The 27,228-nt window shown below is 52.7% G+C and overlaps 1 protein-coding gene and 1 long non-coding RNA gene across 13 annotated transcripts in view; one reads left to right on the top strand and one right to left on the bottom strand.

Annotated features, from left to right (window-relative positions):
- The window catches only part of CAND2 (cullin associated and neddylation dissociated 2 (putative)), a 29,468-nt gene that overhangs the window by 767 nt on the left and 1,473 nt on the right, over window positions 1-27,228 (top strand). The window contains exons 2-16 of one of the 12 annotated variants that reach the window (XM_081526343.1): window positions 795-3,069; window positions 3,795-3,920; window positions 4,008-4,519; window positions 8,851-9,005; window positions 9,702-9,825; window positions 11,121-11,386; window positions 12,774-12,879; window positions 13,058-13,200; window positions 15,343-15,635; window positions 16,792-16,933; window positions 17,276-18,778; window positions 21,056-21,151; window positions 23,754-23,923; window positions 25,022-25,186; window positions 26,799-26,906. In XM_081526343.1, the coding sequence (XP_081382469.1) occupies window positions 4,380-4,519; window positions 8,851-9,005; window positions 9,702-9,825; window positions 11,121-11,386; window positions 12,774-12,879; window positions 13,058-13,200; window positions 15,343-15,635; window positions 16,792-16,933; window positions 17,276-18,778; window positions 21,056-21,151; window positions 23,754-23,923; window positions 25,022-25,186; window positions 26,799-26,906 (3,411 nt within the window). In that variant the 5' untranslated portion in view covers window positions 795-3,069; window positions 3,795-3,920; window positions 4,008-4,379. Of the gene's footprint in view, window positions 1-242; window positions 324-794; window positions 4,520-8,850; window positions 9,006-9,701; window positions 9,826-11,120; window positions 11,433-12,753; window positions 12,880-13,057; window positions 13,205-15,342; window positions 15,636-16,791; window positions 16,934-17,275; window positions 18,779-21,055; window positions 21,152-23,753; window positions 23,945-24,984; window positions 25,187-26,798; window positions 26,907-27,228 lie in introns of all 12 variants that reach the window. The other 11 variants (XM_081526344.1, XM_081526348.1, XM_081526342.1 and 8 more) reach the window with 11 other exon arrangements.
- LOC145520272 (uncharacterized) lies at window positions 5,145-10,187 on the bottom strand. The gene is made up of 2 exons (XR_014064361.1): window positions 7,253-10,187; window positions 5,145-5,536 (listed from the first exon to the last, which is right to left on the bottom strand). It is a non-coding gene; the product is annotated as an uncharacterized LOC145520272 (long non-coding RNA).

Below are 27,228 nucleotides of genomic sequence, written 5' to 3'. Positions count from 1 at the left end.
TGAGTGGCTTTGCAGACGCTGGTAGGTGATGCTTCGGATGGGGGCTTCTACGTGTTTGTGGGCCACTCCCTTTTTCGGTCCAACCTCCTCCTCCTCTGGGGAAACTGAGGCCCAAGCAGGGGGAAAAGGGTTGGCCCATGATCACACAACCTGTTCTGGACCCTCTGAGCTGTAAGAAATTTTCAGAGAGGAGATAGCCAAGCCCACCCATTGAGCATTCGGTCCCTTACCCCATTTTACAGATGGGGAGAGTGAGGCTCAGAGGCAGAAAGGGCTCATGTGCCATCGCAGTTAGGAAGTGGAGAATCCGCGTCCACATCCAGGTCAGTCTAACACAGGGGATGAGATTTCGGCAAGGCTATCTGATTCTTGACTGGGGAGGAGACTGAGGCCCTGCCCTCTTGCTCTGACCCCCGCCTTCAGCAACTCATTCCTCCACAGCCCCCCTTTAGTAGACTCCCCGCTTTAGTAGAGCCTCAGAGCCACAGTCCTGGGTTCAGATACCGCCTCCAGCCATTTACTGGTGGTGTGATTGTGGACAAGCTGCTTAATCCCTCTGAGCCTCAGAAGCTCTGTGAAATGGGATAATAGCAACCCGCTTGGCGGGTTGGTGTGAAGAGTTAACTATACGTGGGATGCTGGCACCAGGTGAATGCTTAATTTGTTGTTGCTGTTTGGTGGCTAAGTTGTGTCTGACTCTTTTGTCACCCCATGAACTGTAGCCCGCCGGGCTCCTCTGTCCATGGGATTCTCCAGGGAAGAATACTGGAGTGGGTTGCCATTTCCTTCTCCAGGGGATCTTCCCGACCCAGGGGTCGAACCCACATCTCCTGCGTTGCCCGATGGATTCTTTACCACTGAGCCAGCAGGGAAGCCCCAGGGACACTGTTGTGATCCTGCGCACGTCAGAAGGCTGAAGCATCTCTTTGCTCTGGGCCTTTACCTGGAAGTTCTTTGTCCCTTCATTTCCCTGCTTCACCAGGATAGCTCCTACTCAGTCATCATCACCTTGGGATGCCTCCAATGCCTGTCCCATGTTTCTGCTGCATTCTCTTCTGAAGCCTGGGAGACCCGGAGCTCCTGGACCACTGGACTGTATACTCTCCTTTTGTGTCCCGGAGGCTGTTCTGGGTACACCGCAGGTCCTCAGTGAATGTTTTCTGTGTCCCGGGCTTCCTGCCTTCCAGTATAATCTCATTCAGTCCTCCCGTCTGCCTGCATGGTTGTGATTGTTCTTCCTGGTCTCCAGAGGCTTGGAGAGGTGAAGTGACTTGCTCAAGGTCACACAGCCGGCCGGTGGCTGAGGGGATGTGCCCCACCGTCTGGGGCCTCGGGGCCAGGCTCCAGGAGAGGGAATTGGCCTTGCCAACTGGAGCCTGAGAAGCCCGTCCAGTCTGCTCTGCCAGCGATCCTGAGAACACTTAAAACCACCCCCAAGCATATGAGGATGGTGTCTATTTTTACAGTCCAAATACCACGGGGGCTGGGTCCTGCTTGACCAGCTGTCCAGGCACCCATGTGGCCCAGTGTTTCAGCTGAGTCGCCTCTAGGGTTTCTCTGAAATGAAACTGAGACTGTGTCCTCTGGCTCCTGGAGGCGGGTGGTGACTGCAAGTGGGGGTCCCGGGCAGGTGGAGGGAATCTTCCATCCCCCTTGTTCCCAGTCCCCAGTCTGTGAGCAGGGGGCTGTTCTGTTCCCACTCAGACTCCAGCAGTGAAACGAGTAAACTGAGGGGTCTTGCAGGAATTCCTGCATCACTTTTTTGAATATTTCTTTGTTGATTTGGCTATGCCGGGTCTCACTCCGTGGGTGCACACAAAATCTTTGCTCTTTAGTTGTAGCGTGTGAGTTCTAGTTCCCTGCCCAGGGATGGAACCGGGGCCCCCTGCATTGGAAGCATGGAGTCTTAGCCACTGGACCACCAGGGAAGTCCCCGCTACATCATTTCTTGAAAACATAGTATTGGTTGAGGAGCCAGGAGAGCTGAGTGGCAGGCTGATTCTTTTCCCGACTTGCTGGGTGACACTGGGCAGTTCTTGCAACCTCTCTGAGCCTAGTTTCCTCACCTGCCTCATTCTAAGAGCTGGCTGTCCATTAAAACCTCCCAAGGATGTTATGAAATGGGGCAAAGAAAATTCCCATTTTTGTAAAAGGAAAAATTGAGGCTGAGAGAGGAGCCAGTTGCTCAAGGTCACCTGGGTGATAAATGACATGACCAGTATATTTACTTAAAGCCAAACTTCAGTGCCCAAGCTCCTATCTACCAAGTTATACCCTTTCCTGTTTACCTTCCTTACCACCACCATACAGATATACACATGTATTAATATATGTCTGAGAGCTGAGTATTTGCAGGAACTTGGCAGTGTCTGAAATGCTGGAGCATATTTCAGATGAATGGGTTTCAGCGGTTGGATTTCCACACAGCTCTTTGGCTCTGATCTCTGTTAGGGGCTGACTCTAACCCTTCTTCCTCTCCTGCCCTCACCCTGCTCCCTCAGGGCCTCTTTGGGCCAGTTGTTTGCTGGGCCTGGAGACTCAGAGATGAACTGACAGGCCTCTATGAGTTCACATTAAATGGGGGAGACACTGGTGACCAAGCTTGCAGTGCAGTGTAAGAGGTGCTATAATGAAGGGGTGCAGGATATCTGAGAAATTCCTGTCCAGGGCGACCAAGTGTGCTTAGAGACTGTGGGTAGAGGATAGGGCAGGATGGTGAGAGGAGTCTTCCCCGAGACTGGGACATTTGAGTTGGGCCCTTGGCAGATGAATAGGAGTTCGGTAGGTGGAAAAGAAAGAAAAGAGCAGGAAGCCCATCTTGGGCAAAGGAGCACATCTCTTGGGTTGCTAGGCTGAGCTGGGTCTCCACGAATTGCAGCAGAAACTCAGCTTCAAGGTCCTGCCTGCCTTCTCTGAACATCCCTTCAGCTGGACAGACTTAGGAGCTCATGTGGCTACCCCAGGCCTTGTCACTGTTGTTGTTTAGTCATGTCTGACCCTTGGTGACCCCACGGACTGTAGCCCACCAGCCTCCTCTGTTCATGGGATTTCCCAAGCGAGAATACTGGAGTGAGTTGCCATTTCTTCTTCCAGGGGATCTTCCCAACCCAGGGACCACTGAGCCACCTGGGGAGCCCATACCCTCGGCCTTGTCCTGGCTCATATCCAAACCTCTTCCTTCATCTGACCCTGGCTGCTGCTTCTGCAGCAGACAGGCCCAGGGGTGGGCATTGTCAACCCTGGCACCCTCTCCTTGCCTCCAGCCTAACCTCCTTCCTTCTCTCAGCAGCTTGAGGCTTATCCCAGCTGTTAAAGATAAACAGCTGTGACACTGACAACCACCCTCCTGCCTGAGGGGCCCTGGGGCCCACTGTGACATCCAGCAGCAGGTCTGAGCCTGCAAAGATGAGGCTGGAATCCTACTGTGACCAATTTTGCCCTAGGAAGCTTGGCTTGGTGGGTTGTGAGGTACAGGGCTGGAGGAGGTTCTTGGTTGACTTGCTCAAGCTAGAAAACCAGGCTGGCATGAGGAGGCCTGGTGGGGAATCAAAAGCCTGACTCTTTTTCTGGGGTCGCCCACTCTCTGATCTGGACTTCACAGCATCTCACCTTGCTGCTATCAAGTGCCTGCAAGAGCCAGTAAGCAGGTGCAGTGGGCCTGGGGAGATCCTGCAGACCTGGAGAGTGTGTGTCCACCTCCAGAGGGCAGCTGTCACTGCCTTGAGCCAGTTACTGTCACCAGAAACTATTGTTCAGTCGCTCATCCATGTCCTACTCTTTGCCACCCCATGTAGCACGTCAGTATCTCCCGGAGTTTGCTCAAACTCATGTCCATTGAGTCGGTGATGCCATCCAACCATCTCGTCCTCTATTGTCCCCTTCTCCTGCCTTCAATCTTTCCCAGCATCAGGGTCTTTCTGGTGAGTCGGCTTCTTCATATCAGAGTACTGGAGTTTCAGCTTCAGCATCAGTCCTTCCAATGAATATTCAGGGTTGATTTCCTTTAGGATGGACTGGTTTGATCTCCTTGCTGTCCAAGGGGTTCTCAAGAGTCTGCTCCAGCACCACAGTTCGAAAGCATCAGTTCTTTGGTGCTCAGCCTTCCTTATGGTCCAGCTCTCACATCCGTACACGACTACTGGAAAAATCATAGACTGTAGACCCAGCTGTATTCAAACAAGAGAATCTGGAAGTCAGTACATGCTCACACACAGGACTCCTTGTGATGGCCTAGCTGTGGCCACAGCCCAGATAATCCACTTGCTCTTGACTGCCCCTTTGTATCAAGGTGTGCTCCTGGGGAAACTGTAAGTACTGCCCAAGTCACCAGGGCCTGTGGCCTGCTCGGCAATGCCCCTCCGCCCTCCCTGCCCAGGTTCATGGCCACCAGTGACCTGATGTCAGAGCTTCAGAAGGACTCCATCCAGCTGGACGAGGACAGCGAGCGCAAGGTGGTGAAGATGCTGCTCCGGCTCCTGGAGGACAAGAATGGGGAGGTGCAGAACCTGGCGGTCAAGTGGTAAGTGTCGGCCCCCCTGGGAGCTGGAGGGTCCCTGTCCCTTTGGGGGTCCAGCCGCTGGGACTGACTGGCTGAGAAGTTCTTGGAACGCCTCCCTGGGCCGGGAAGATCCCCTGGAGGAGGGCATGGCAACCCATTCCAGTATTCTTGCCTGGAGAAACCCATGGACAGAGGAGCCTGGCAGGCTACAGTCCACAGGGTCGCAAAGAGTTGGACACGACCGAGCAACTCCTTAGAGCACCAGTGGAGCTGGACAGTGCCTTGGTCTGGGTTCCCCCGGAAGTACAGGGTACAGTTACACCCTGCAGCAGGGATTCACGTGTGAGTTTATTAGGGAAGAGATCCCAGAAAGCTGTTGGGCCCATAGGGAAGGAAGAAAAGCAATAAACATGACTTCTCAAGCAGGTTACCACTGTGGGCAAGTGGCATGTAACCCTGCTGGGGGGGTGTCCCTGGAACACAGTGTAGGAGGTGACCCTCAGGGTGGTCACACTTGGCCAGGTTTTCTTGGTTGAGGGCTGTTCATGGGGTAGGCAGGGGTGCCGGAGTCCAGCTCCAGCAGGTCCAGGGGTTCCCTCAGGATGGATGGCGTCGGCGATACGAATGAGAAGACACAGCGAGTCTCGGTGTTTCCAAGTGTCTTCTGACTATATTGTTTTTAAGACAGCTTTTATATTTTTAGTGGTACATAGAAACAAATGTAAAGTATAGAGTCATGCCAGATCAGCTCGATGGATCAGCAGTTTTTGATCCATATCGGAACCAGAACACTGTTTGTGTTTCTAAGTTATAAAAGGTTTAAACTTGTTTACATCATCTTCTGGCCCAGAGGCCTGCTAACATCTTGTGACTCTTTTATTGATAAGGGTTGATCAGCCAGGACACTTTTGTATCAGGCACAGCAGGAAAGAATTCATTAATAGAAAGTTTCAAGGTAAAACCTGTTTTCGGTAATTTACTCTATGCCTTGAGCTTAACAGAAAAGAATGTGGTTCCATAAAGTCGTAGTACAGCAAGCTGAAACAATATAGCACAAAGGTCAGTTCTTAGCAAAATCACCAGCTGAATTAACGATTGTCTTATTATTTGTATTAAAGCTAAACTTTCATTTATACAAATCTCTAATTGTTATGTTTTCATTATATAGGCTAAATACGTTAAGAGTAGAAAAGGCATAATGAGTAAGTATAGACTAAGTTACAGTTTTATAAAGCAACATTTCTTATATTTTCTAACAAGCCTTTCTTTCCTACAAAGGGCTCTGTGCCCATTGGGGCTTTCTATGTGGAGGCTCTCAATGCTGTTCTGTTGTTAAGGGGCAGTCAAGCACATTAGCTCCAAAGGCACAGGTACATTTATTAAACAAACCAATATGCTAGCAAGAGGAATTTAGATTAGCATATTTTATATCCCAGATAATTTTATTTAGGGTGCTACCATTCAGGGGCCTTGTCGATTGAGATTTAAGATTGATCTATTTTAGAAGAGAATCAGGAAAAGCCTTTTTTCTAAGTCACAGAAAATAAGAAGAGGTTTATTGTAGCAAACATCAGAAAGACAGATATCATCTTTAAGGTGAGTGCTGAGGCAGCCTTCCAAGAATCCCTAAGGGCTGAGAAGCCGTGCTCAATCAGCCCTTTACCTCATGACTCTGTCATGGGTGGGATCTCGTGAGCTGGCTCCCGGCACAGGGGGTTATGCATTCCTTGACATCTCCAGGTAGAGAAAACACTCAGACACAGATGCAGATGCTGGCATCTGGAAAGTCAGGCTGGCATGTACAGAAATGGTGGGGGTGAAAGAACACGGGCATCTTTGCCATTGGCATCATGAGGTGTGGTCCTGAGACCTTTGCTGGTTACCCCCAGAGTTGAAAAAGCAAGATGGGTTATGTGCAGGATGTGTGTGTGTGTGTGGTGTGTGTGTGTGTGTGTGTGTGTGTGTACTGGGGCGGGCAGGGGACTGAGGAATGGCAGAGGTCAACAGAGAATTGGGGCGCTGTCTCTCAAAACAGTACTGGGCTGGATCCTGGCGTTCTGGGCTGGTAGTGAATTTCAGCTTGACCCTGAGAGCAGGGGATTTCAGTAAAGAGTTTCACAGGGGGAACAAGACATGCTCAGGCTTGTGGTCTGGTCATCACTCTGACAGTGGAATTGAGATCAGGTGGACTGGTTCCTATTAGCAAAAGCAGTAACCCCTCTTTATAACACATAATCTGAAATACTCTTTTCTTACCATGAAATGAAATTCATGCATACTAGAACCTGCCTCCACCCATGATTACAAAACAACTTTGTATAATGCCCTAAACCGGCACATCAAGGAAAAAGAGGAACGCAGTTGATAGTAAGATAGTGTGTGTTTCAGTGCCTAAATGCTCAGGCACGTTGATGGTAGACGTGTAGTAAAGTTATGGGAAGCCTGCACCAGAGTGTGTAGGCTTGCTGTCAGTGCTGAGGCAGGAAGCAGGTGGAGACAGGTATGGATGCTGGGGACTCAAATACCAGCACAGTGGCATTGCTTTTAGGAGATTTCTGAAATGGTGACCATCTCCCAGTAAAGTTTCCCAGAACAACAAACTATAATCTTCCTTCAAGTTACTTGACCACTGCATTTTTTGGAAATTTTAGAGTATATTAAAATGGTACAAAAAAGTATTTTTGTGTTTATATGTAAAACGAAATTACATATAACTTCATTTTGGACTCAGATAATTATAGAAAGACTTTTTACCTGTGTGAATGCCCAGTGGGATGTTAGAAACTCCAGCAGGACAAGAAACACGGTTTTGCAATAGTGTCTTTTCTGTCACACCTGGCCTCCCCTCTCTCCCTTCAATAAAAGCCAGAAGTGCCATCTCATTAGCTATGATGAGCATAACTAATAGAAGGCCTGCCAGTAAATTTCCAGAACACCCCTCAGAGCAGTGTTACCCGTACTGGGAACCAGTGCTATAGGAGGTTGAGTGGGAGGACCCATGATTTCTTAGGTGGAGAAAGAAGTTGAGTTTTGCAAACTGGTGTGCACTGCAGACACGTGAGCCCTTTGTTTACACTGTGTGCCCTCACCCAGGGATTCTAATTCAGGAGGGGGCTGGGACAGGCAGACGAGGCTGTGCACCCAAGAGTCTGCATTCTAATGTACACCATCATATGGGAACCACTCTTAGGTCAGAGGTCCTCAGCCTTGACTGCCTGTTAGAATCCCCTGGGAAATTAAAAAAAAAACGCAAAACTCCCCAATGTCCAGGCCACACCTGAAACCATTTAACTCAGACACTCTGGGGCTGGTACCCGGGTAACACTTTCTTAAAAGGCCCCAGATGATGGCAGTGCACACTTCAGGCTGAGAAACAGTGTGTCTCATGCGGTTTTTATTTTTTTTAATTTAAAAATAATTTTATTTATGTATTTTTGGCTGTGCTGGGTCTCTGCTGCTGTACACGGGCTTTCTCTAACTGCAGTAGGTGGGGGCTACTCTCCAGTTGTGGTGGCTTCTCTTATTGTGGAGCACGGGCTCTAGGGCATGCGGGCTCAGTAGTTGCAGCTCCCAGGCTCCAGAGCACAGGTTCAGTGGTTGCGGTGCTTGGGCTTAGTTGCTTCAAGGCATGTGGGATCTTCCCGGATCAGGGATTGAAGCCGTGTTTCCTGCATTTGCAGGCGGGGTTCTTTACCACTGAGCCGCCAGGGAAACCCTCGTGCGGTTCTTCAACTTTAATGTGCTTTCTGGTCACGTGGTGGTTTTGTTGAAGCACAGATTCTAGTCCAGCAGCTCTCAGGTAGGACCTGAGCTCTCCATCTCTGTGTCTCCAGATAGAGCTGATGATGCTGACCTGTGAGCACACTTGGAGAAGCAAGCCTCTAAGGCAGAAGTTCTCAAAGTGTGGTCCCTGGACCATCTACTGCAAACTTGCTAGAAATGTCAATTTTCAGGCTCCTACCTAGACCCCTTAAGTCTGAAAATCTGGGGTGGGGTGAAAATCTGGGGTTCAAGCTGTGTTTGAACGAGTCCTCTAGAAGATTCTGATACACACGGAAGTTTGAGAACCCTGCTCCGGGGCATTCCTTGATTTCCAGCTGAGGTTCCTGGGTTCGATGTTTTGGCCATGTGCTGAGATGCAAAACCCAGGAGGAGATGCAGGTTTGGGAGGTGTCAGGAATGAGGTCAGCATAGCCAGAGGGTACCTCTCTTTCTGGCAAAATAGGGAGTCCCCTTCTTGTTGATCTGAGTCTTTTTCTCAGCACATGTGGCCCCACAGCCATGAGGGGACCTAAGGGGTACCCCAACTCAGGCTGAGCCTGGGCTCTTACACTCCCTCCCTCCCTGCTCAGCCTGGGTCCTCTGGTGGGCAAAGTGAAGGAGTACCAGGTGGAGACCATCGTGGACGCCCTCTGTGCCAACATGCGGTCAGACAAGGAGCAGCTCCGAGACATCGCTGGCATCGGCCTCAAGACCGTCCTGTCGGAGCTCCCCACTGCAGCCACAGGTACCAAGGTCCCAGGGACCAGGTGCTTCTGTTATTTGTCCTAGTTTATGATTGAAGAAGCAGAGGCTCAGAGAGGTGAAGGGACTTACCCTAGGACAACCTGGTAAGTAGCAGAGGATTCAGACTCACATCTGTTTAACTTCATGGCTGTTTCAGAGATGCTCTTAGACTCTGCAGTTAACACAGTCTAACTAATGGCAGCTTGAAGACATGGGGAGTTACTTTTTGCACTTAACTCGGAAGGGATCAGCCACTCCATTTTTGCAGCAATTTACTGAGAAGCTCAGTTAGGACAGGGCTAAAGTCTCTCCCCAGGTCTCTTGCCCTTTGTAAGAAAAGCGCATGTTTTCCCAGAAGACACTGACCTGTATCTCACTGGCCAGAACGTGGTCACCTGGCCCCTCCAGGATGCAGGGGAGTCTGGGAAAGACTCCTCATTGGAAGGCAGAGGGCACAGGGGTCAGATGTGAGGTGGGCCAGCCAGCAGGTCTGCCCTCAGTTCTTCAGCTCCCCAGCTGTCTCCTTTAGTTTGGCTGGACCCTGAGTCACACCTTAGACCATGGAAGTCCTGGCTTCTCTGGTCAGCACCATTTGGGGGGTGGGGGATGTGGCCTCGGGGATGCAACCAGAGCAAAGGCCAGCCACAGGTGGAGGCCGGCCCCGGGCCTCACCGCGCCCACCTTGTGCTCTGTGCAGGCTCCAGCCTGGCCTCCAACGTGTGCCGGAAGATCACCGGCCAGCTCACCAGTGCGATTGCCCAGCAGGAGGACGTGGCCTTGCAGCTGGAAGCCCTGGATATCCTTTCTGACATGCTGAGCAGGTGCGGGAGGCCACCCTGAGCAACGAGGATGGCGGGAAGGGGTGGCAAGGGGACAGGGAGGGACTCAGCTTCACAGAGCGGGCACTTACTGTACAGCAGGCCCTGTGCTCAGGGCCCTTGAATCGCCCCAGTGGTGTCCCAGGAGAACTTGACTGTCACTGAGTTCTCACTACAGTCAGTGCATGGAGAACCTAATAGCTGGGCCAGTGTTTTCAACTGCACTCCACTTTTCTCAAGTATTCCTTCAGCCTCTCAAGGTTTGAACACCTACCAGAAAAATGTCAGGTGCTAGGCCAGTGCTGCGAAGATGGAGCTGGCTGGGTCTTGGCCGCCTCTAGGGAACAGCTCACAGACACGTAAATCTGTGAGTGCAGTAAGGGCAACAGAAAGGCTAAGAGCAGGACCAGCAGGAGCTCAGAGGAGGAGACCCTCACCCGACTGAGGAGGGGGGAACCTTCCCAGAGCGAGTCCAGTCAGCTGACTCTTCAAGGGAGGGCAGGACTTGGCCAGGCGTGGGTGGGCATAGGGGCACCCTGGATGGGAAGGCTGCCCTCGGCCCAGAGGACAGAGGCCATCAAAGACATGGGGTCCCCTGGGGGTTGTGGGGTATCATGTGGGGTGTCATGTGTGGTGCCATAGCTTTTCTAGTAGGTGAGCAAATGAATAAGTGAAACCCAGGAAAGAAGTCTGTGCTGGACAGAGAGAGCTGGGAGGGTGAGGTCAATGTGTAGGTGTGGAGTGAGAGGAAAGAAGGTTTCAGGACACGTGTGGGACGGGAAAGGCACAGGCCTGGCTTGAAGGAGGGATGGGAGCTGCCAGGGTGGGCATGGGCTGCGTTTATGTGTGCAGAAACCATTCTCTGCCATTCCTTCTTGCCTTGAGCCTGGAGCCCATCCCAGGGGCACTGGGAGCCACTGGAGGAGTTAGGCAGAGCTGCACTGGAGATTGGGCTGGCCTCAGTGCGGGGGAGTGAGCGGGGATGAGCATTGAGGCAAGGCCCAGATTCAGGGGAAGTCGGGAAGGTTCACTGGAGTCCCCCAGGCCCCAGGACATTTGGCTTCCTCCCCTGGTGGGCAGAGTGGGCTTGAGAAAAACCCTTCCCCTCTCTGCTTCCTCTCCTGTGATAAGTAATCACTTCACACAGTTGCGGGGTACCTTCCTGTTTACCTAGGGTCATGGGGTTGTCCTAACGGGGAGGAGGCCAGGAGCCCATGGGGAGAGGGGCGGCGCCCGGCCCTGGCTGCCCTGGCTGCCCGCCGGGTGGGCCCCGCCCGACGCCCCCTCCGGCCCCCTAGGCTGGGCGCTCCGCTGGGTGCCTTCCACGCCAGCCTCCTGCACTGTCTGCTGCCGCAGCTGAGCAGTCCGCGCCTGGCCGTGCGCAAGCGGGCCGTTGGGGCGCTTGGCCACCTGGCGGCCGCCTGCAGCACCGACCTCTTCGTGGAGCTCGCGGACCACCTGCTGGACCGGCTGCCCGGCCCACGCGCACCAGCCAGCCCTGCGGCGATCCGCACCCTCATCCAGTGTCTGGGCAGCATTGGTCGCCAGGCAGGCCACCGCCTGGGTAAGGGGGCGCGGCCCACGGCGAGGGGGCGGGGCGAAGGACGGGGGTGTTGGGAGAGGGGCGGGGCCTGTGATAAGGGGCCTGGGTGCCCTACCTCCTTGGTTAGGGGGTGTGGTTGGGTGGGGAGGTGCTGAGGAGAGGGGCGGGGCCGGGGTGGGGCTGGAGCACCTGGAAGAGAAAGGGTGGGCTCAAGAGGCAGCCAGGTGGGCCCTGAGCTTGACCTGCTTCTGAGCCCTACCCAGAGGCTCGCGCGGGTAACTCTTAAGTCATGACCCCGGACTTAAGTAAAATATGTTCTGTAGTCCTATTTTGATAACTGCACCTTAACAACAACCTAGGTGATTAACAAGGTTTTAATTTTTTAAAAATTTTTATTGAGGGATGACGTATGTACAATACACCACACTAGTTAAAGTGTGCTGAAGTCAGTGTGGTTTGACCTTTTCATATACCGGTGAAACTGCAACCACAATCAAGATGCAGAATGTTTCCATCACCCCTAGAAGTTTCCTTGTGTCTCTTTGCAGCCCATCCTTCCCATGCCCCCCACTAGGGAACCACTGATCTGCTTTCTGTCACCAGAGATTAGTTTTTTAGAAATGGAATTCAGCGATCAGGTTTGAATTTATTCTCAAACTCCTTGGAGTTAGTCTAGGCTAGAACAAGTCAGTGTAAGTAGAGTGGCCACAGTCTGCCCTCCCACCCCTCTGGCCCTCTCACTGCAAGGGCCCTTACAAGCACACATGGAGACCCCAGCCTGCAGTCCAAATCTGTCCACGTTTCCCCAATGGCAGCCACCCCTTGGCCACCCTCAGAAGCGTGGACCTGGAAAAGAGACCTGCCCAGGACTGGACATGGGTTCATGGTTGACTGGGCAGGAAAGTAGGGAAGGGTGTAGCTGGAGAAGGGCTTAGCTGGAGTTCCTTCTGAAGCCCAGAGACCAGGCAGGGGGCCCCTCTGGCCTGGTCTATAAGGGCAGTGCCTGTCTCCTCACTTTCCTCACCCAGGGCTACAGCCTAGCACAGGAAATAATCAACAATGTGAGTAATAGTTTTGACAACAGCTGCCACTTATTGAGTGCCTGTTCTGTGTCAGGCAGATCTTTATCTGCATTTTATCGGTAATCTTGACAAACTCTCTGGCTGGTGAGCATTGTTATCCCTACTGTGAAGATGAGTGATCTGAGGTTAAACAAGGGTTGTGTTGTGCCCAAGGTCCGATAGCTTAGATGGGGCTGAGTTGAGGCTACAACCCACACCTGCTGAAGCCTCCGAGGTACAGTTTGCAGTGGCCAAGGCAGCAGGGGCAGGCACAGGCTGATTGCCGTGGGCTGGGGGAGCCCGGGAGACGGCCTGGCCTCGCCTCAGTGACCCACCTGGTCCTGCAGGGGCCCACCTGGACCGCCTGGTGCCCCTGGTGGAGGAGTTCTGCAACCTGGATGATGACGAACTTCGGGAGTCCTGCCTCCAGGCCTTTGAGGCCTTCCTGAGGAAGTAGGTGCAGCAGGCTCCTAGAAATGGGGGCCCAAGGGTTTCTTTGAGAAGTTGGTGGGGATGGAGTGGGCACAAGATGCTGGCCTCAAAGCAGTCAGATCTCGGGGCTCACCCCTGGGCTTCACCCCCCACCCTGTCCTGCCTGGGTCCAGCAGAGCCTCCCCCATCCCACCCACAGGTGCCCCAAGGAAATGGGCCCTCATGTGCCCAACGTGACCAGCCTCTGCCTCCAGTATGTAAAACATGACCCCAACTATAACTACGACAGTGACGAGGATCAGGAGCAGATGGAGACCGAGGACAGCGAGCTCAGTGAGCAGGGTGGGTAGCCAACTTGTCGTTGGGCTGGTGGGTGGAAACGGATTCAGCCTCCCCATGAATACCCCAGCCAAAGACAGGGGCCACATTTGGTGCCCCCCCACCCTGATCCCAACTCTTCCTGGGGCTCCAGTCCCGCCCTTGGAAATCTAGATCCTCTGTCATCCCCACACGCTCTGACTGCACAGGTCACTCATGAGTCGTGATAGCTGTTGTTTATTGAGCATCTCCTGATGTCCAAAGCGTCCTCTTATTTCATGTTCCTTATGATGAACCTGGAAAACCTGATATTTATTATCATGCCCATATTTCAGACAAGAAAGCTGAGACTTAGAGATTTGCCTGAGATCACACAGCGAGGAAGTGGCATAGCTGGGACTTGGAGCCATGTCTGCCAGACTCCCCCATCTCATGCTGCCATCTCTGTACCCTTTTGTAAAAAAATTTATTTGGCTGCATTGTCTTAGTTACCACATATGAGGTCTTTGCTGTGTCATGCAGGATCTTTCATTGCAGTGTGCAGGTTCCAGATCATGTGGGCTCCGTTGCCCCAAGTCATGTGAGATCTTAGTTCCCTGACCAAGGATCGAACCTGCATCCCCTGCATTGCTAGGTGGATTCTTAGCCACAGGACCACCAGGGAAGTCCCTCTGTACCCTTTGAGTTATGGCTTCCAAGAGCCACTGCTTTACCCCAGCAACGTGAAGCTCTGATGATGGATTGGTTGGCACTGACAGGGAGAGATGCCTGGGTGGGAAATGGACTCAATAGCTTCTTTCCTTCTGTGCCTGTGGTCCTGTCTGTTACTCAGGGGGATGCCCCTGGACCCTGGAGGCACTGATGGAGGCAAGGGACTTATGTCCCGGTGGGGTACTCAGAGCAAGATGCAGTGGCAGGAGATGAGATTGGACAGGTATGTAGGGGCCTCAAGTCACAGACCAAGGAGACTGGACATTTTCTTGTTAGTATCTAGGAGCTCTGGTTGTTTCTTCATGGGTGACATGGGGTGGAGATAACAAACAAGGGGCCATCAGGGGGACCATCTGCTGAGCTGACAAAGGACATCTGGGGAGCCATCCCCCTGGCCCAGCATGGCTTGTCCAGATGCAGTGGTCTGAGAGTCTGAGTTCTCTACAGAGCAGAGTGAGTAGGAACATGCTGTGGCTGGGGGTGTCCCTAGGTAGGACCATCCTCCTCTGAGCCTCATACATGTCTCCCCCATGTGTATGGGTGGGCCTTACTCAGCTCTGCTGTTTCTAGCTCTGTGTCCCCAGGAGAATCTCTAATCCTTTCTCAGCCTTACTCATATCTATAAAAGGGCCTCAAGACACCTTCATTCCTGAGGGGTGGTGAAGACATGAGCTCTGGCCTCTGAGGGGAGCTTGGAGAGCGAAGAGCCATGCAAACACAGCTTCTTTCATCAGTAGTCCTGCTTGGAAGCCAGAATCAGGACCCTGCCGAGGGCAGGGGAACTGTCACCTCCCTTCTGAAAGCCAAGTAGATAAAACATCAGACAGCCAGTCCTAAAACCAAAGGACAGGTCTTGTGCCCCAAATGGATTTCCTAAATCCTCACTTGGGAGTCAGTTTTTCCCAGATGCAGATGCAACAATCAAGGGTCTGAGGCAGATGGGGGGACCCTGGTTTACCTCCAGCTAGTTCCCTGCCTGGCGCCATCCCCAGCACAGAGCAGGTACTAATTAACCTCGAGAAGGAAATGGCCACCCTTTCCAGTATTCTTGCCTGAAAATCCCTATGGACAGAGGAGCCTGGCGGTTGCAGAGAGTCGGACACAACTCAGTGACTAAGCAGCAACTTCTTAATAGTTATAAGTAGTGACTATGGAGGCTTCCCTGGTGGCTCAGATGGTAAAGAATCTGCCTGCAGTGCGGGAGACCCAAGTTCAATCCCTGGGTCAGGAAGATCTCCTGGAGGAGGGAATGGCAACCCACTCCAGTATTCTTGCCTGGAGAATCCCGTGGATGGAGGAGCCTGGTGGGCTACATAGAAAGGGGAAGCCCCACCCGAGCTCTCCTCGCGGCCCCCTCACTTCTCACCCCTCTGTCCTGGAAGACCACCTGGGTGGGGCTGGCGGCTCCCAGCCTCCGTGCACAGGGCTCCACAGGTGTCCTGATTCCTGCCCTAGAGAGCGAGGAGGAATACAGCGATGATGACGACATGAGCTGGAAGGTGCGCCGGGCAGCGGCCAAGTGCCTGGCAGCCTTGATCGACTCTCGGCCCGACCTGCTGCCTGACTTCCACTGCGCCCTGGCGCCCGCGCTCATCCACCGCTTCAAGGAGCGCGAGGAGAACGTCAAGGCTGACGTGTTCGGGGCTTACATCGTGCTGCTGCGGCAGACGCGGCCCCCGAAGGGGTGGCTGGAGGTCGTGGAGGAGCCCACCCAGACCAGCAGCAGCCTCCAGATGCTGCGAGGACAGGTGTGCCTGCCTACCCCTCCCCCTCGCCCCCCACCTCACAGCCCTTCCCTCCGCCCACTGCCCCCCATCTCTTCAGCCGCCAAAGTGTGTGTATTGAGCACCTGCTGTGTGTGTGGCCCTTTGTATGAAGTGCCTGGACCGCACGGTGTCTGGCGGATGGCCCGAGGGTCAAGTAGGGTTCCAGGCCACAGGAACGGGGTTCAGTTTTATTCTAAGAGGGTAGAAGCCACAGGAGGGGGAATATGGTATCCCATTCACATTTGAAAAAGTTCACTCTGGCTGCTGTGTGGGAAATGGATTGTAATGGGCTGGAGGCCACTGCAGCTGTGTAGGTTAAAGGCAGGAGGTTGAACTTGAGAGGTAGTTTATTTGTTTTTTTAATATTTATTTATTTAGGCATTTATTTGGCTGGTTGGGTCTTAGCTGTGTCACACAGATTCTTTAGTGGTGGCATGCCAGCTCTTAGTTGTAGCATGCGGGGTCTAGTTCCCCAACCAGGGATTGAAACCTGGGCCCCCTGCACTGGGAACGCAGAGTCGTAGCCACTGGGTCTTCAGGGAAGCCCCGAGACGTAGTTTTTTGGGTCTGTAGATGGATGTGGAAGACAAGGGGCAGGGAGATGTCATGTGACTTCTGGGCTCTGGCTAAAGCATGAAGTACAGTCCCCAAGATGGTGGAGCAGGGGATGCGCAGAGTTCTGTTCTGGACATTTATTCTGTTTGAAGTCCTTGTTGGATGCCCAAGTTGAGATGTCAGGTGGGCAGTTAGCACACAAGTCTCGTGTCAGATGTAGATCTGGGAGTCATTGCTTCAGTGGAATCTGAAACTCGGGAGTGGTGAGCTCATTAGGGAGGGAATCCAGCTGGAGAAGGGAGAGGGACCCCCGATCCGGTGACCTTGAGCTGGTTACTTCAACTCCGTGCCTGTTTCCCAAGTGTCAGGTGGGCCCAGGACTAGTGCCTGCCTCAGAGAGTGAGTGTGGAATGAGGTGTCTGGCACAGAGCGAGTGATGGGGAGCTCGGGGTGGAATGATCCCCTCCACATGCTGGGGGTCCCTCCTTGTCAGGTGCCTGGGCCGAGCCCCCTAGTAGTGGGTGGGGTGTGTGGGTTTCTGGGTGGTCATTGGCCTCCCCCCCCACCCCCGACTTGCCCACAGGTGCCTCTTGTGATGAAGGCCCTGCAGCTGCAGCTGAAAGATCGGAGTGCCAGGGCCCGCCAGGGCTGCTTCAGCCTCCTCACCGAGCTGGCGGGCGTCCTCCCGGGCAGCCTGGCGGAGCACATGCCCGTGCTGGTAGCAGGTAGGGTGCCTTGGAACCTGGGGTCTGCTCTTCCAGGCTTCTCCCCGAACCCAGCCCCTACTCCCTGCCGGTACCACCATTCAGCAACCTACAGCGACTCCCCACTGCCAGCAGTGAGGACAGGGCTGGGGTGCAGGCCCTCTGTCCTCTTTTCGCGTAAGTTTCCTGGCCTGTATCCTCAGCCCTGGCCCCGGCCGAGCCCTGACCTCTCAGAACCTGCTGCTTAAGGGCCCAGGTGCCTGGGTCCAGCTCAGATGCCTGTGGGTCCTCCACCCCCGCATCCAGGGAGGGCTGAGTTGGGTCAGCGTGTGTGTCCTGGTAACCTGGGCACCCACCCCACAGGCATCGTCTTCTCGCTGGCGGACCGCTCCAGCTCCTCCACCATCCGGATGGACGCCCTGGCCTTCCTGCAGGGGCTGCTGGGCACAGAGCCGGCCGAGGCCTTCCAGCCGCACCTGCCCACTCTCCTGCCACCGGTGATGGCCTGCGTGGCCGACCCTTTCTACAAGATTGCAGCTGAGGCCCTGCTGGTGCTCCAGGAGCTGGTGAGGGCGCTGTGGCCACTGGACGGGCCTCGGAAGCTGGACCCTGAGCCCTACGTTGGAGAGATGTCTGCGGCCACCCTGGCCCGGCTTCGGGCCACCGACCTGGACCAGGAGGTGAAGGAGCGGGCCATTTCCTGCATGGGCCATCTCGTGGGCCACTTGGGTGACCGGCTCGGGGATGACCTGGAGCCGTCGCTCTTGCTCCTCCTGGACCGCCTGCGGAACGAGATCACGCGGCTCTCGGCCGTCAAGGCGCTGACGCTGGTAGCCATGTCCCCACTGCAGATCAACCTGCAGCCCATCCTGGCCGAGGCGCTGCCCATCCTGGCCTCGTTCCTGCGCAAGAACCAGCGGGCACTGCGGCTGGCCACGCTGGCGGCCCTGGCCGCGCTAGCCCAGAGCCAGGGCCCCAGTCTCCCGCCGTCTGCCGTGCGGGCTGTGCTGGCCGAGCTGCCCGCCCTGGTCAGCGAGAGCGACATGCATGTGGCCCAGCTGGCCGTGGACTTCCTTGCTACCGTGACCCACGCCCAGCCGGCCTCCATGGCCGAGGTCAGCGGCCCCGTGCTGGCCGAGCTGCTGCGGTTGCTGCGCTCGCCCCTGCTGCCGGCCGGGGTGCTGGCGGCCACCGAAGGCTTCTTGCAGTCTCTGGTGGGGACCCGGCCACCGTGCGTGGACTACACCAAGCTCATCGGCCTGCTCACGGCGCCCGTGTACGAGCAGGCGGCGGATGGCGGGCCTGGCCTGCACAAGCAGGTGTTCCACTCCCTGGCCCGCTGCGTGGCGGCCCTCGCCGCAGCCTGTCCCCAGGAGGCGGCGGGCACGGCCAACCGCCTGGTCGGCGATGCCAGGTCGCCCAGCTCGAGCCCGGGGGTCAAGGTCCTGGCATTCCTGTCGCTGGCTGAGGTGGGCCAGGTGGCCGGGCCGGGCCCGCAGCGGGAGCTGAAGGCAGTGCTCCTGGAAGCCCTGGGCTCGCCCAGTGAGGATGTGAGGGCAGCTGCTTCCTACGCGCTGGGCCGCGTGGGCGCGGGGAACCTGCCCGACTTCCTGCCCTTCCTGCTGGGGCAGATGGAGGCCGAGCCCCGGAGGCAGTACCTGCTGCTGCACTCGCTGCGGGAGGCCCTGGGGGCCGCCCAGCCCGACAGCCTGAAGCCCTATGCCGAGGACATCTGGGCCCTGCTGTTCCAGCGCTGCGAGGGCGCCGAGGAGGGCACCCGGGGGGTGGTGGCCGAGTGCATCGGGAAGCTCGTCCTTGTAAACCCGCCCTTCCTCCTGCCCCGGTTCCGGAAGCAACTTGCTGCAGGTAGGGGCCTGGGGATGGGCAAAGGCAGCCTAGATCAGAGGTGGGCAATGCGCCCAAGAGGTCCACACTGGGTGAGCTCGTTCAGGTGATGGGGGTCTGAGCATCAGGGTGTTGATAAGATTCAATGCAGAGGAGCTGTTAAAAACAGTGTTTCCTGAGACTCAGGGGTACCCTCTGGGATGGAGGGGACACAATCCTTGACGTGTCCTTCCAACAAGTAAACTTCTCAAGATGCCACTGGGTGTTGGCAGCAGCCACATGCCCCGAGTGAAGGTTAGTAAAGGCGGTTCTCTGAGGGGCCAGAGCCGGCAGACTGCAGAATGCAGTTAATTCGGGCTGGCGTGGACCAGGAGCAAGTGTAAACGTGGACTTGGAGTGGATGCCAGGCCCTGTGGCTTGGAGAGGGCCAGGGACGGGATGAGGAGGGCAGGTCTCAACGTTGTGAGGTCAGAGTGCGTCAGGATGTTCCACAGCTCAGGGAGGAAGAAGGTGGGTAGGTGGGCGGTGGGCTCCTGGGCAACTCAAAGCCCCTGGGAATGAAAGGCCTCCGGGCCCAGAGCTGGTCTGATGGTCTCCACATGGTCAGTGGTGGGTTAGTTGACATTTTGCAAGCAGAGTGCTTGGTTTGATGGGTGGTACCTAATTCATACTGTTAGTATCTGCTGTCGTTGCTGTGTTAGTGGTTCCAGTTAGGCCCTTCCTGGGTGGCTGGAGTAGAAGCTGCAGCTCTGGCCCTCACCACTGTGTGGACAGGATGACTGTGTCGAGAGTATCACCTGTTACACCCACAGGGCTCTTCCTGATAAACCTTGGGAGGAGAGGGTCTCAGAATGAGGGGCAGTTTCTTTCCTTTTTTTTTTTTTTTGTAAATTTTATTCATTTTCGGCCGTCCGGGGTCTTCTTTGGAGTGCACGGGCCTTCTCTAGTTGTAGTGAGGTGGGGCTCCCCTCTGGTTGTGGTGCTTTTCATTGTGGTGGCTTCTCTTGCTGCAGAGCATGGGCTCAGTAGCTATGACACTTGGGCTTAGCTGCTTCTCGGCATGCGGGATCTTCCCGGACCAGGGATTGAACCCATGTCCCCTGCATTGCATGGTGGGTTCTTAACCACTGTACCACCAGGTAAGTCTGAGCCCTGCCTTTTCATAGCTCAGATTTGTTTGGGCCTTGCGCCCATTATTGAACCAGCTAACCGGTCACATTTCCTTTTTACCACTGGCTGTGGGACGCTTCGAGCCAGATCAGCTGCCTGGTACCAGCAAGTTGATGGGACTTCTCTCTGCACGCCCCTCACTCTGGTCTCCATCTCACTTTGTCCTTGGCCTCATTTTTCTTAATTCACTTAATCCTATTCTACGTGTATTATCTTCACCAGCCACCCTGAATCTTCTTAGGAGCCAGTCAAAGTGGAAAGAGAAATAGGAAAAAAAGCTGCAGGTCTGAAGTCCGTAACTCACTCCCTCATACCCAAGCATCAACTTGTAAACTTTGTCCTGAGTCTTGAACTAAAGTCTGTGGGTGGAAACAGCCTTAACCCATTCAGTGCTATGCGCTAGGGGGGTGGGAGGTGGAAAGGAGTGACAGATGGCCAATTAATTTCCTCCACCCTGATGGGAAGTGTATTTCCTTCCCTTTCTGCAGCTTCTCTACTCAGAAAGCAAGCAGAAAAGCAAAATTAAGTGATTTTAGCCCATCTGAAGCACAACTGCTCTCTCCTTGGAGAATGCAGGTTGCAGGGAGGCCCAGAGAGAGCTCAGAAGCAGCTGGTGAATTCTGGACTTGCTGTGTGACCTTAGATCTGATTTTACCCTTTCTGGTCTCTCTTTCCGCATCTGTAAAGTGGAGATTAACAATAATTTTTGAAATTATTTTAACTAGTATTATTTATTATCAACCAATGACTAGGATTAATTAAGCCAGAGGATTGAGATAATATGTCTAAAAAATATCTGAAAAATAGAACGCAGCTCCAAGGCCTGGGCAGAGGTCTTTATTCGGGTTGAGCCCTGTCTTGGATTGTCGTTCTCTGTTCGTGTCCTCGGGATGGCTGCTTGAGAACCGGCAGTTGTACTGTCTCAGCTGCAGCTGGAATTCAGGAGCGATTGTGGGCTGCCAAGGAAAGTGGTCATATTGACTTCCCCAAAGATGGATGTGTGGGGTTGCATGGGAAGAGGTTCCGATCCCATCTCCCACGGAAGTGAGGGGAAGCTTGGCATCCCCCAGCCTGGGGGTATCCGGGACCTGCCATGCCCCCGCCAATGCCACCCCTTCTGTCCTACAGGTCGGCCACACACTCGCTGCACTGTCATCACAGCAGTTAAGTACCTCATCTCCGATCAGCCCCACCCCATCGATCCCCTCCTGAAGACCTTCATCGGTGAGCACCCCCTCCCTCTGCCCACTTCGGTCCTCTCCACCCTATTCTTGGTCTTGATTTTTCTTCCTTTTTTTAAAAAAAAAATTTATTGGAGTATAGTTGATTTAAAATGTTGTGTTACTTTCAGGTGTACAGCAAAGTGAATCAGTTATACATAAGTCCACTCTTTTTTCTTAGATTTTTTTTTTTCCATATAGGTCATTACAGAGTATTGAGTAGAGTTCCCTGTGCTATACAGCAGGTTCTTAATAGTTATCTATTTTACCTATAGTCGTGTGTATATGTCAATCCCAATCTCCCAGTTTATCCTTCTCCCCCTTCCTTCTTGGTAACCATGTTTGTTTTCAATGTCTTGTAAGTTTGTTTCTGTTTTGTAAATAAGTTTATTTGTATCACTTTTAAAAACTAGATTCCACATATGGGAGATATTATATTTGTCTTTGTATGACTTACTGCACTCAGTATGACAATCTCTCAGTCCATCCATGTTGCTGCCAATGGCATTATTTCATTCTTTTTTTATGGCTGAGTAATAGCCCATTATGGGCTTCCCAGGTGGCACTAGTGATCAAGAACCCACCTACCAATGCAGGTTAGATGTAAGTGACATGGGTTCAATCCCTGGGTTGGGAAGATCCCCTGGAGGAGGGCATGGCAACCCACCCCAGTATTCTTGCCTGGAGAATCCCATGGACAGAGGAGCCTGGCGGGCTGCAGTCCATGGGGTCACACATGCATGCAATAGTCCAATATGTATATGTATCACATCTTCTTTATCCACTCCTCTGTTGATGGACATGTTGGTTGATTCCATGTCTTGACTGTTGTAGATAGTGCTGCAGTGAACATGGGGATGCATGTATCTTTTCGAATTGGAGTTTTCTGTAGTTACATGCCCAGGAGTGGGATTGCTGGATCATATGGTAGTAATAGTTCTGTCTTTAAAGGAACCTCCATACTGTTCTTCACAGTGGCTATGCCAATTCATATTCCCCTCAACAGTGTAGGATGGCCACCTTATCACCACATCCTTTCCAGCATTTATTGTTTGTAGATTTTTTGATGATGGCCATTCTGTCCGTTGTCAGGTGATAGCTCATTGTAGTTTTGATTTGCATTTCTCTAATCATTAGTGACGTGGAGCATGTTTTCATGTGCTTTTTGGCAAAACATGTGCTTTTTGGCCATCCATATGCCTTCCTCGGAGAAATGTCTTTACATCTTCTGCCTATTGAAATATCTTCTTCCTCATCAAATTTTTGCACACTACATTTTGCATGCATTGTGGTTTCCTGCCTGAATAAATGATTACTGACAGTTATGACAACTAAATAACAACTTTCTAATTTCAGCATTTCTGCCATATTTATTAGTTTGCATTTTATTCTCAGGAACAACTTTTTGTTTTCCCCCATTTATTTATTCACTGATTTGTTCATATCATTATAGACTCTGGGATTTGTATTTCATTCAGTGGATTATAATCTATTACTGTCTTTTATTTAGATTCCCAAGACTGTCTCACATTTAGCCAGTGGAAGCCCTTCAAGCTGGCTCCTATGTTCTGTTGACATGTTTCCATCATTCTTTCCGCATATCCTTATCTTTTGCACAATAAGATGCTCCAGACCCATCTTGAACCTTTCCTGTCTCGTCCCTGGAACCAACCATTTCTCCAAGAAGCCCTGATTCCTTTTAGTGGAGGATGGCATTTATTATGTGTATTATACAGTAACCCCTATATACACGGGTTACCTCCTATTCTAGTCCAGCACCACAGGGTTCATGCTTGCCTTCTCCCTTTCCATGTACCCTTCCATTATGGGAGAATGCCAGCTTCTATTTTCCACAAGATATTTATTCACTTAATCCTGGAGTACACAGAAGGTAGTCATGAGAATTGCTAACCCTTATCTGTGAAAAATCAGTATTCATTTATAATTCTTTCATCTTTAGCCTGAGGGGCATCTTGTCACAATGCTTTGAAAGTTACTTAGATGAGTTGTTCTCCTTCATAACCTGGGTACTTATATCATTGAAATACAGTTATTTTTTTTTAGGGACCCCTCTCACTCTTGATTTTATTTATTTATTGAATATATAAAACCTGAACACAGTTTTTAAAAAGTCTAACCTATACAAAAAGGTATTCTCAAAGAAATGTTGCGTGACTTTGTGTGTAAGTCTTTTTACCCCTCTGATCTTCAGGATTCTCATCTGAAATAAAATCAAGGTAACATTTAGAGAGTCCTCACTCGGTGTTCTGCCATGTGCTTTTTAGACCTTACGACATTTTTAATCTTGAAACCAGTCCAACAGTGTAAGGTACAGCTGTTACCCCCATTTTACAGATGAGGACATTGAGGCGGTCCAAAGTCCCACAGTTAGGTCACGGTGAAGCCTAGATTTAAACCCAGGCCAGACTCAAGTCCACATTCTTACCTGGACTTGGAAGGTTTGTTGTGTAAAGCAGATGCTCCATGCCCATCCAGCCAGGTCTGAGTGGCTCGCGTTAACCAGATAAGCCAGGTGAAGTGGGGGACGGCTGGTGTTTGGCTGTGGCTGTGCCACCCCTCACTCCCGCTTCTGGTCTTGCTGCCAGGAGAGTTCATGGAGAGCCTGCAGGACCCGGACCTGAACGTGCGCCGGGCCACCCTGGCTTTCTTCAACTCCGCCGTGCACAACAAGCCCTCACTGGTCCGCGACCTGCTGGACGACATCCTGCCCTTCCTCTACCAGGAGACGAAGATCCGCCGCGACCTCATCCGAGAGGTGAAGCCGGGGGAGAGCACAGCCAGGAGCCCTCAGGCCAGACTGCTGGGGCTGGGGAGGGGGTTAGGGTCAGGTTCATCAGAGCAAGCGCTGGCCCACAGGGTCAAGTCTGCCCCTCTATTTCCCGGCTGTGGAGCCTGGCCGGGGCAGCCCCAGTCCTCTCTTAGCCTCAGTTTCTCCAAACGGTCACAAGAAAAGACATAATGGTGTCCACATTATAGGGTTGTTGAGATGATTTAATGAGCTAAATCTTGCAAGTGCTCAAAACTGCTCCTGGCACACAGTCAGCGCTCAGTAAAGGTGGGCAACTCTTGTGATCACTTGACATTCAGCAGGTGTTCGAGGGACACCAGCCCTGCGCCTGGGTGCTAGGACTCAGCTGGCTCAGACACAAGCCACCAGTTTGCTAATGGCCTCCTGATTATTGAACTTACTTAGAGCCCATGTGGTGAAGTTAGGATTTAAGAGGCAGAGAGTTAAAGTGACTTAATAGCCAAGTCCTTGCACGATATAAAGAGAAGGTCTGAACCACCTAGCATCTCAGAGGAAGGTACAATTCTGTTTAGAGAGGTTAGGAAAGTTCCCCCAAAGGAGAAGGCATTTGAAGTGGGCTTTGAGGGGTGAGTAGGAGTTTACCACTACAAGCAAACCCTTGTGGTTTTAACAACTCAGAGAGACCTGGGTTTTTAATTCTGATTAAACCATTTACTAACTTGGGCTAGTCTCCTTGGGCAAGTTAGTTAACATTTCTGAGCCTTAGTTTCCTCATAGATTTATAGTAACACTGTCTTCTTGGGACTGTTGTGATGATTTGGTCAAGTGTTATCTGTCCAGCAGTCAGCACAGTGCCTGGCAGAGCATACCTGTTCAGTGGATTATAATAATTATCATTAGAATTACTGTTACTATTATCATTATCAAAAGGCGTCGCAGGCTGAGCACAGGCGTGGAGACTGGAGAGTCTAAGGCATGACTTGGGGACAGGACACAGTACTGAACGAGAGAGGGAGGGGTGCACATCAGGAGCTTGGGGAGGTGTCTTCTGTGCCCCGGGGTCACAGCCCCCAACCCGTCTTCCCCACTCCCTCCCTCCTGCAGGTGGAGATGGGGCCCTTTAAGCACACGGTGGACGATGGGCTGGACGTGCGGAAGGCAGCCTTCGAGTGCATGTACTCGCTGCTGGAGAGCTGCTTGGGCCAGCTGGACGTCTGCGAGTTCCTGAACCACGTGGAGGACGGCCTGAAGGACCACTACGATATCCGGGTGGGACGAGCCCCCTGCCAGACCCACTGCCTCTTTGTCCACCACACCCGCCCCAGGCACCCCCACGAAAGTAGTCGCTTTGTTCTATTTTTTTGGTTGCACAGTATGGCACATGGAATATTAGTTCCCTGATCAGGGATCAAACCTGTGCCCCCCGCCCTCCCCACCCCCACCCCCCGCACTGGAAGGCCAAGTCTTAACCACTGGACCACCAGGGAAGTCCCCTGCTTTGTTCTTTTCCAGTAAGAAAAAGAACCCAGTTGTCACACCTTTGGTGGGAGTGGGCAAGGCCTTGGGAGGTTGGTTTGGCCAGAACTACAAAAATGTAGAACTTAGAAACGTTTTATGTATTTTTTTATTTTTGGCTGTCCTGGGTCTTCGTTGCTTCACGAGCTTTTCTCTAGTTGTGGCGTGTGGAGGCCACTTTCTAGTTGCAGCGTGCGGGCTTCTCGCGGTGACTTCTCATGTTGTGAGGCACAGGCTCTAGGGTGCGCACGCTTCAGTCCTTACGGCTCCGGGGCTTGAGAGAACAGGCTTGGTGGTTGTGGCTTACGGGCTTACTTGCTGTGTGCCACATGGACTCTTCCCACACCAGGGAATGAACCCATGTCTCCTGCACTGGCAGGCGGATTCTTTACCACAGAGCCTCCAGGGAAGCCCTAGGCACATTTCAAAATGTAGAATCTTACACACTCCCGTGAACTGATTCCGTGGACTTGACTCCTAAATATGTTCCAAGAGTTTGAGGCGAGAGGTGGTTCTCCACAGCTTTCTGGGAGTTGGGAAACGCTGGCAGCCACCAAAATGTCTGCTCACGGGGAGCTGGCTCAGTGCACGGGGTACCTCCCGTCACGGGATCCTGACACTTGTTGGAGTGGGATCAGTGTGCTGACATGGAAGGTGGCCCAGACCCACTGTCAAGGGAAGAGTGAGTTCTAGAAGTTTGGGCCACTTGATTATCTTGCTTGGAAAATCCCATGGACGGAGGAGCCTGGTAGGCTACAGTCCACGGGGTTGCTAAGAGTCGGACACGACTGAGCGTCTTCACTTTCACTTTCCCTTTCATGCACTGGAGAAGGAAATGGCAACCCACTCCAGTATTCTTGCCTGGAGAATCCCAGGGATGGCGGAGCCTGGTGGGCTGCCGTCTATGGGGTCGCACAGGGTCGGACACGACTGAAGCGACTTAGCAGCATTATCTGTGGGGGAGACAGGTTTCACCTTCTGTCCTCGTGGAGCTTTTTAATATATGTACAATGAGCATGAATCACTTTTACAATGAAAAACCAATGTAAAATAATCAAGGCACTAATTGTGCTTGTTTAGACCATATAAAAGTGAATAAAGAGTGGAGTGGTAATCACCCAAAAGTTCCACACACTTAAGAGCCTGTGTTGTAAATCTCAGTGTTTGCTGGGAAAATGCACAAAAACACTCCTTAGTCAGCCAGTATTTGGTGAGTGCCAGCACACAGAGATCAGTGCAACAGGCAAGGCCGACTGCTAGTTTGGACTTGAGTTCTGGGGGTCGGGTCCAGACCTCTGCTCTCCCCCAGGGCCTGCTCCTTTCGGTCCTGGGCGATTTCACCAACTGTCTCCTCCCTCCTGGTCAGATGCTGACCTTCATCATGCTCGCCCGACTGGCTACCCTGTGTCCTGTGCCCGTCCTGCAGAGGGTGGACCGGCTCATCGAGCCCCTCAGGGCTACCTGCACTGCCAAGGTAAGCCCCCTGCCCAGCCCTGAGTGTACCTGCCGGGTCCCCTGCAGATGGTTCATGGTTACATTTACTGAGAATTCCTGAGATACAGGTGGTATATGAAACACTTTATTCAGTCGTTATCATTGTCTTATTCTTACCATTATATACACAGGAGAACAGAGGTTCAGAGAGGTTATTGACTAAGGCTACACAGTAACTTGCAAAGCTGGTATTCAAACCTAGCTCTCTTTATTAAACATTTCCTGAGTGTCAGGCCTTGTGCAGGGTACCACCAGGCATGCAATACTGAACATGGTGGACTCTCTCCTCTCACACCCTAATG

The sequence above is a fragment of the Giraffa tippelskirchi genome, chromosome 9, assembly GCF_054371585.1.
Source record: "Giraffa tippelskirchi isolate mGirTip1 chromosome 9, T2T-mGirTip1v1.2.pri, whole genome shotgun sequence".
Taxonomy (NCBI): Eukaryota; Metazoa; Chordata; class Mammalia; order Artiodactyla; family Giraffidae; genus Giraffa; species Giraffa tippelskirchi.
This window is presented reverse-complemented; position numbering and strand designations above follow the sequence as displayed.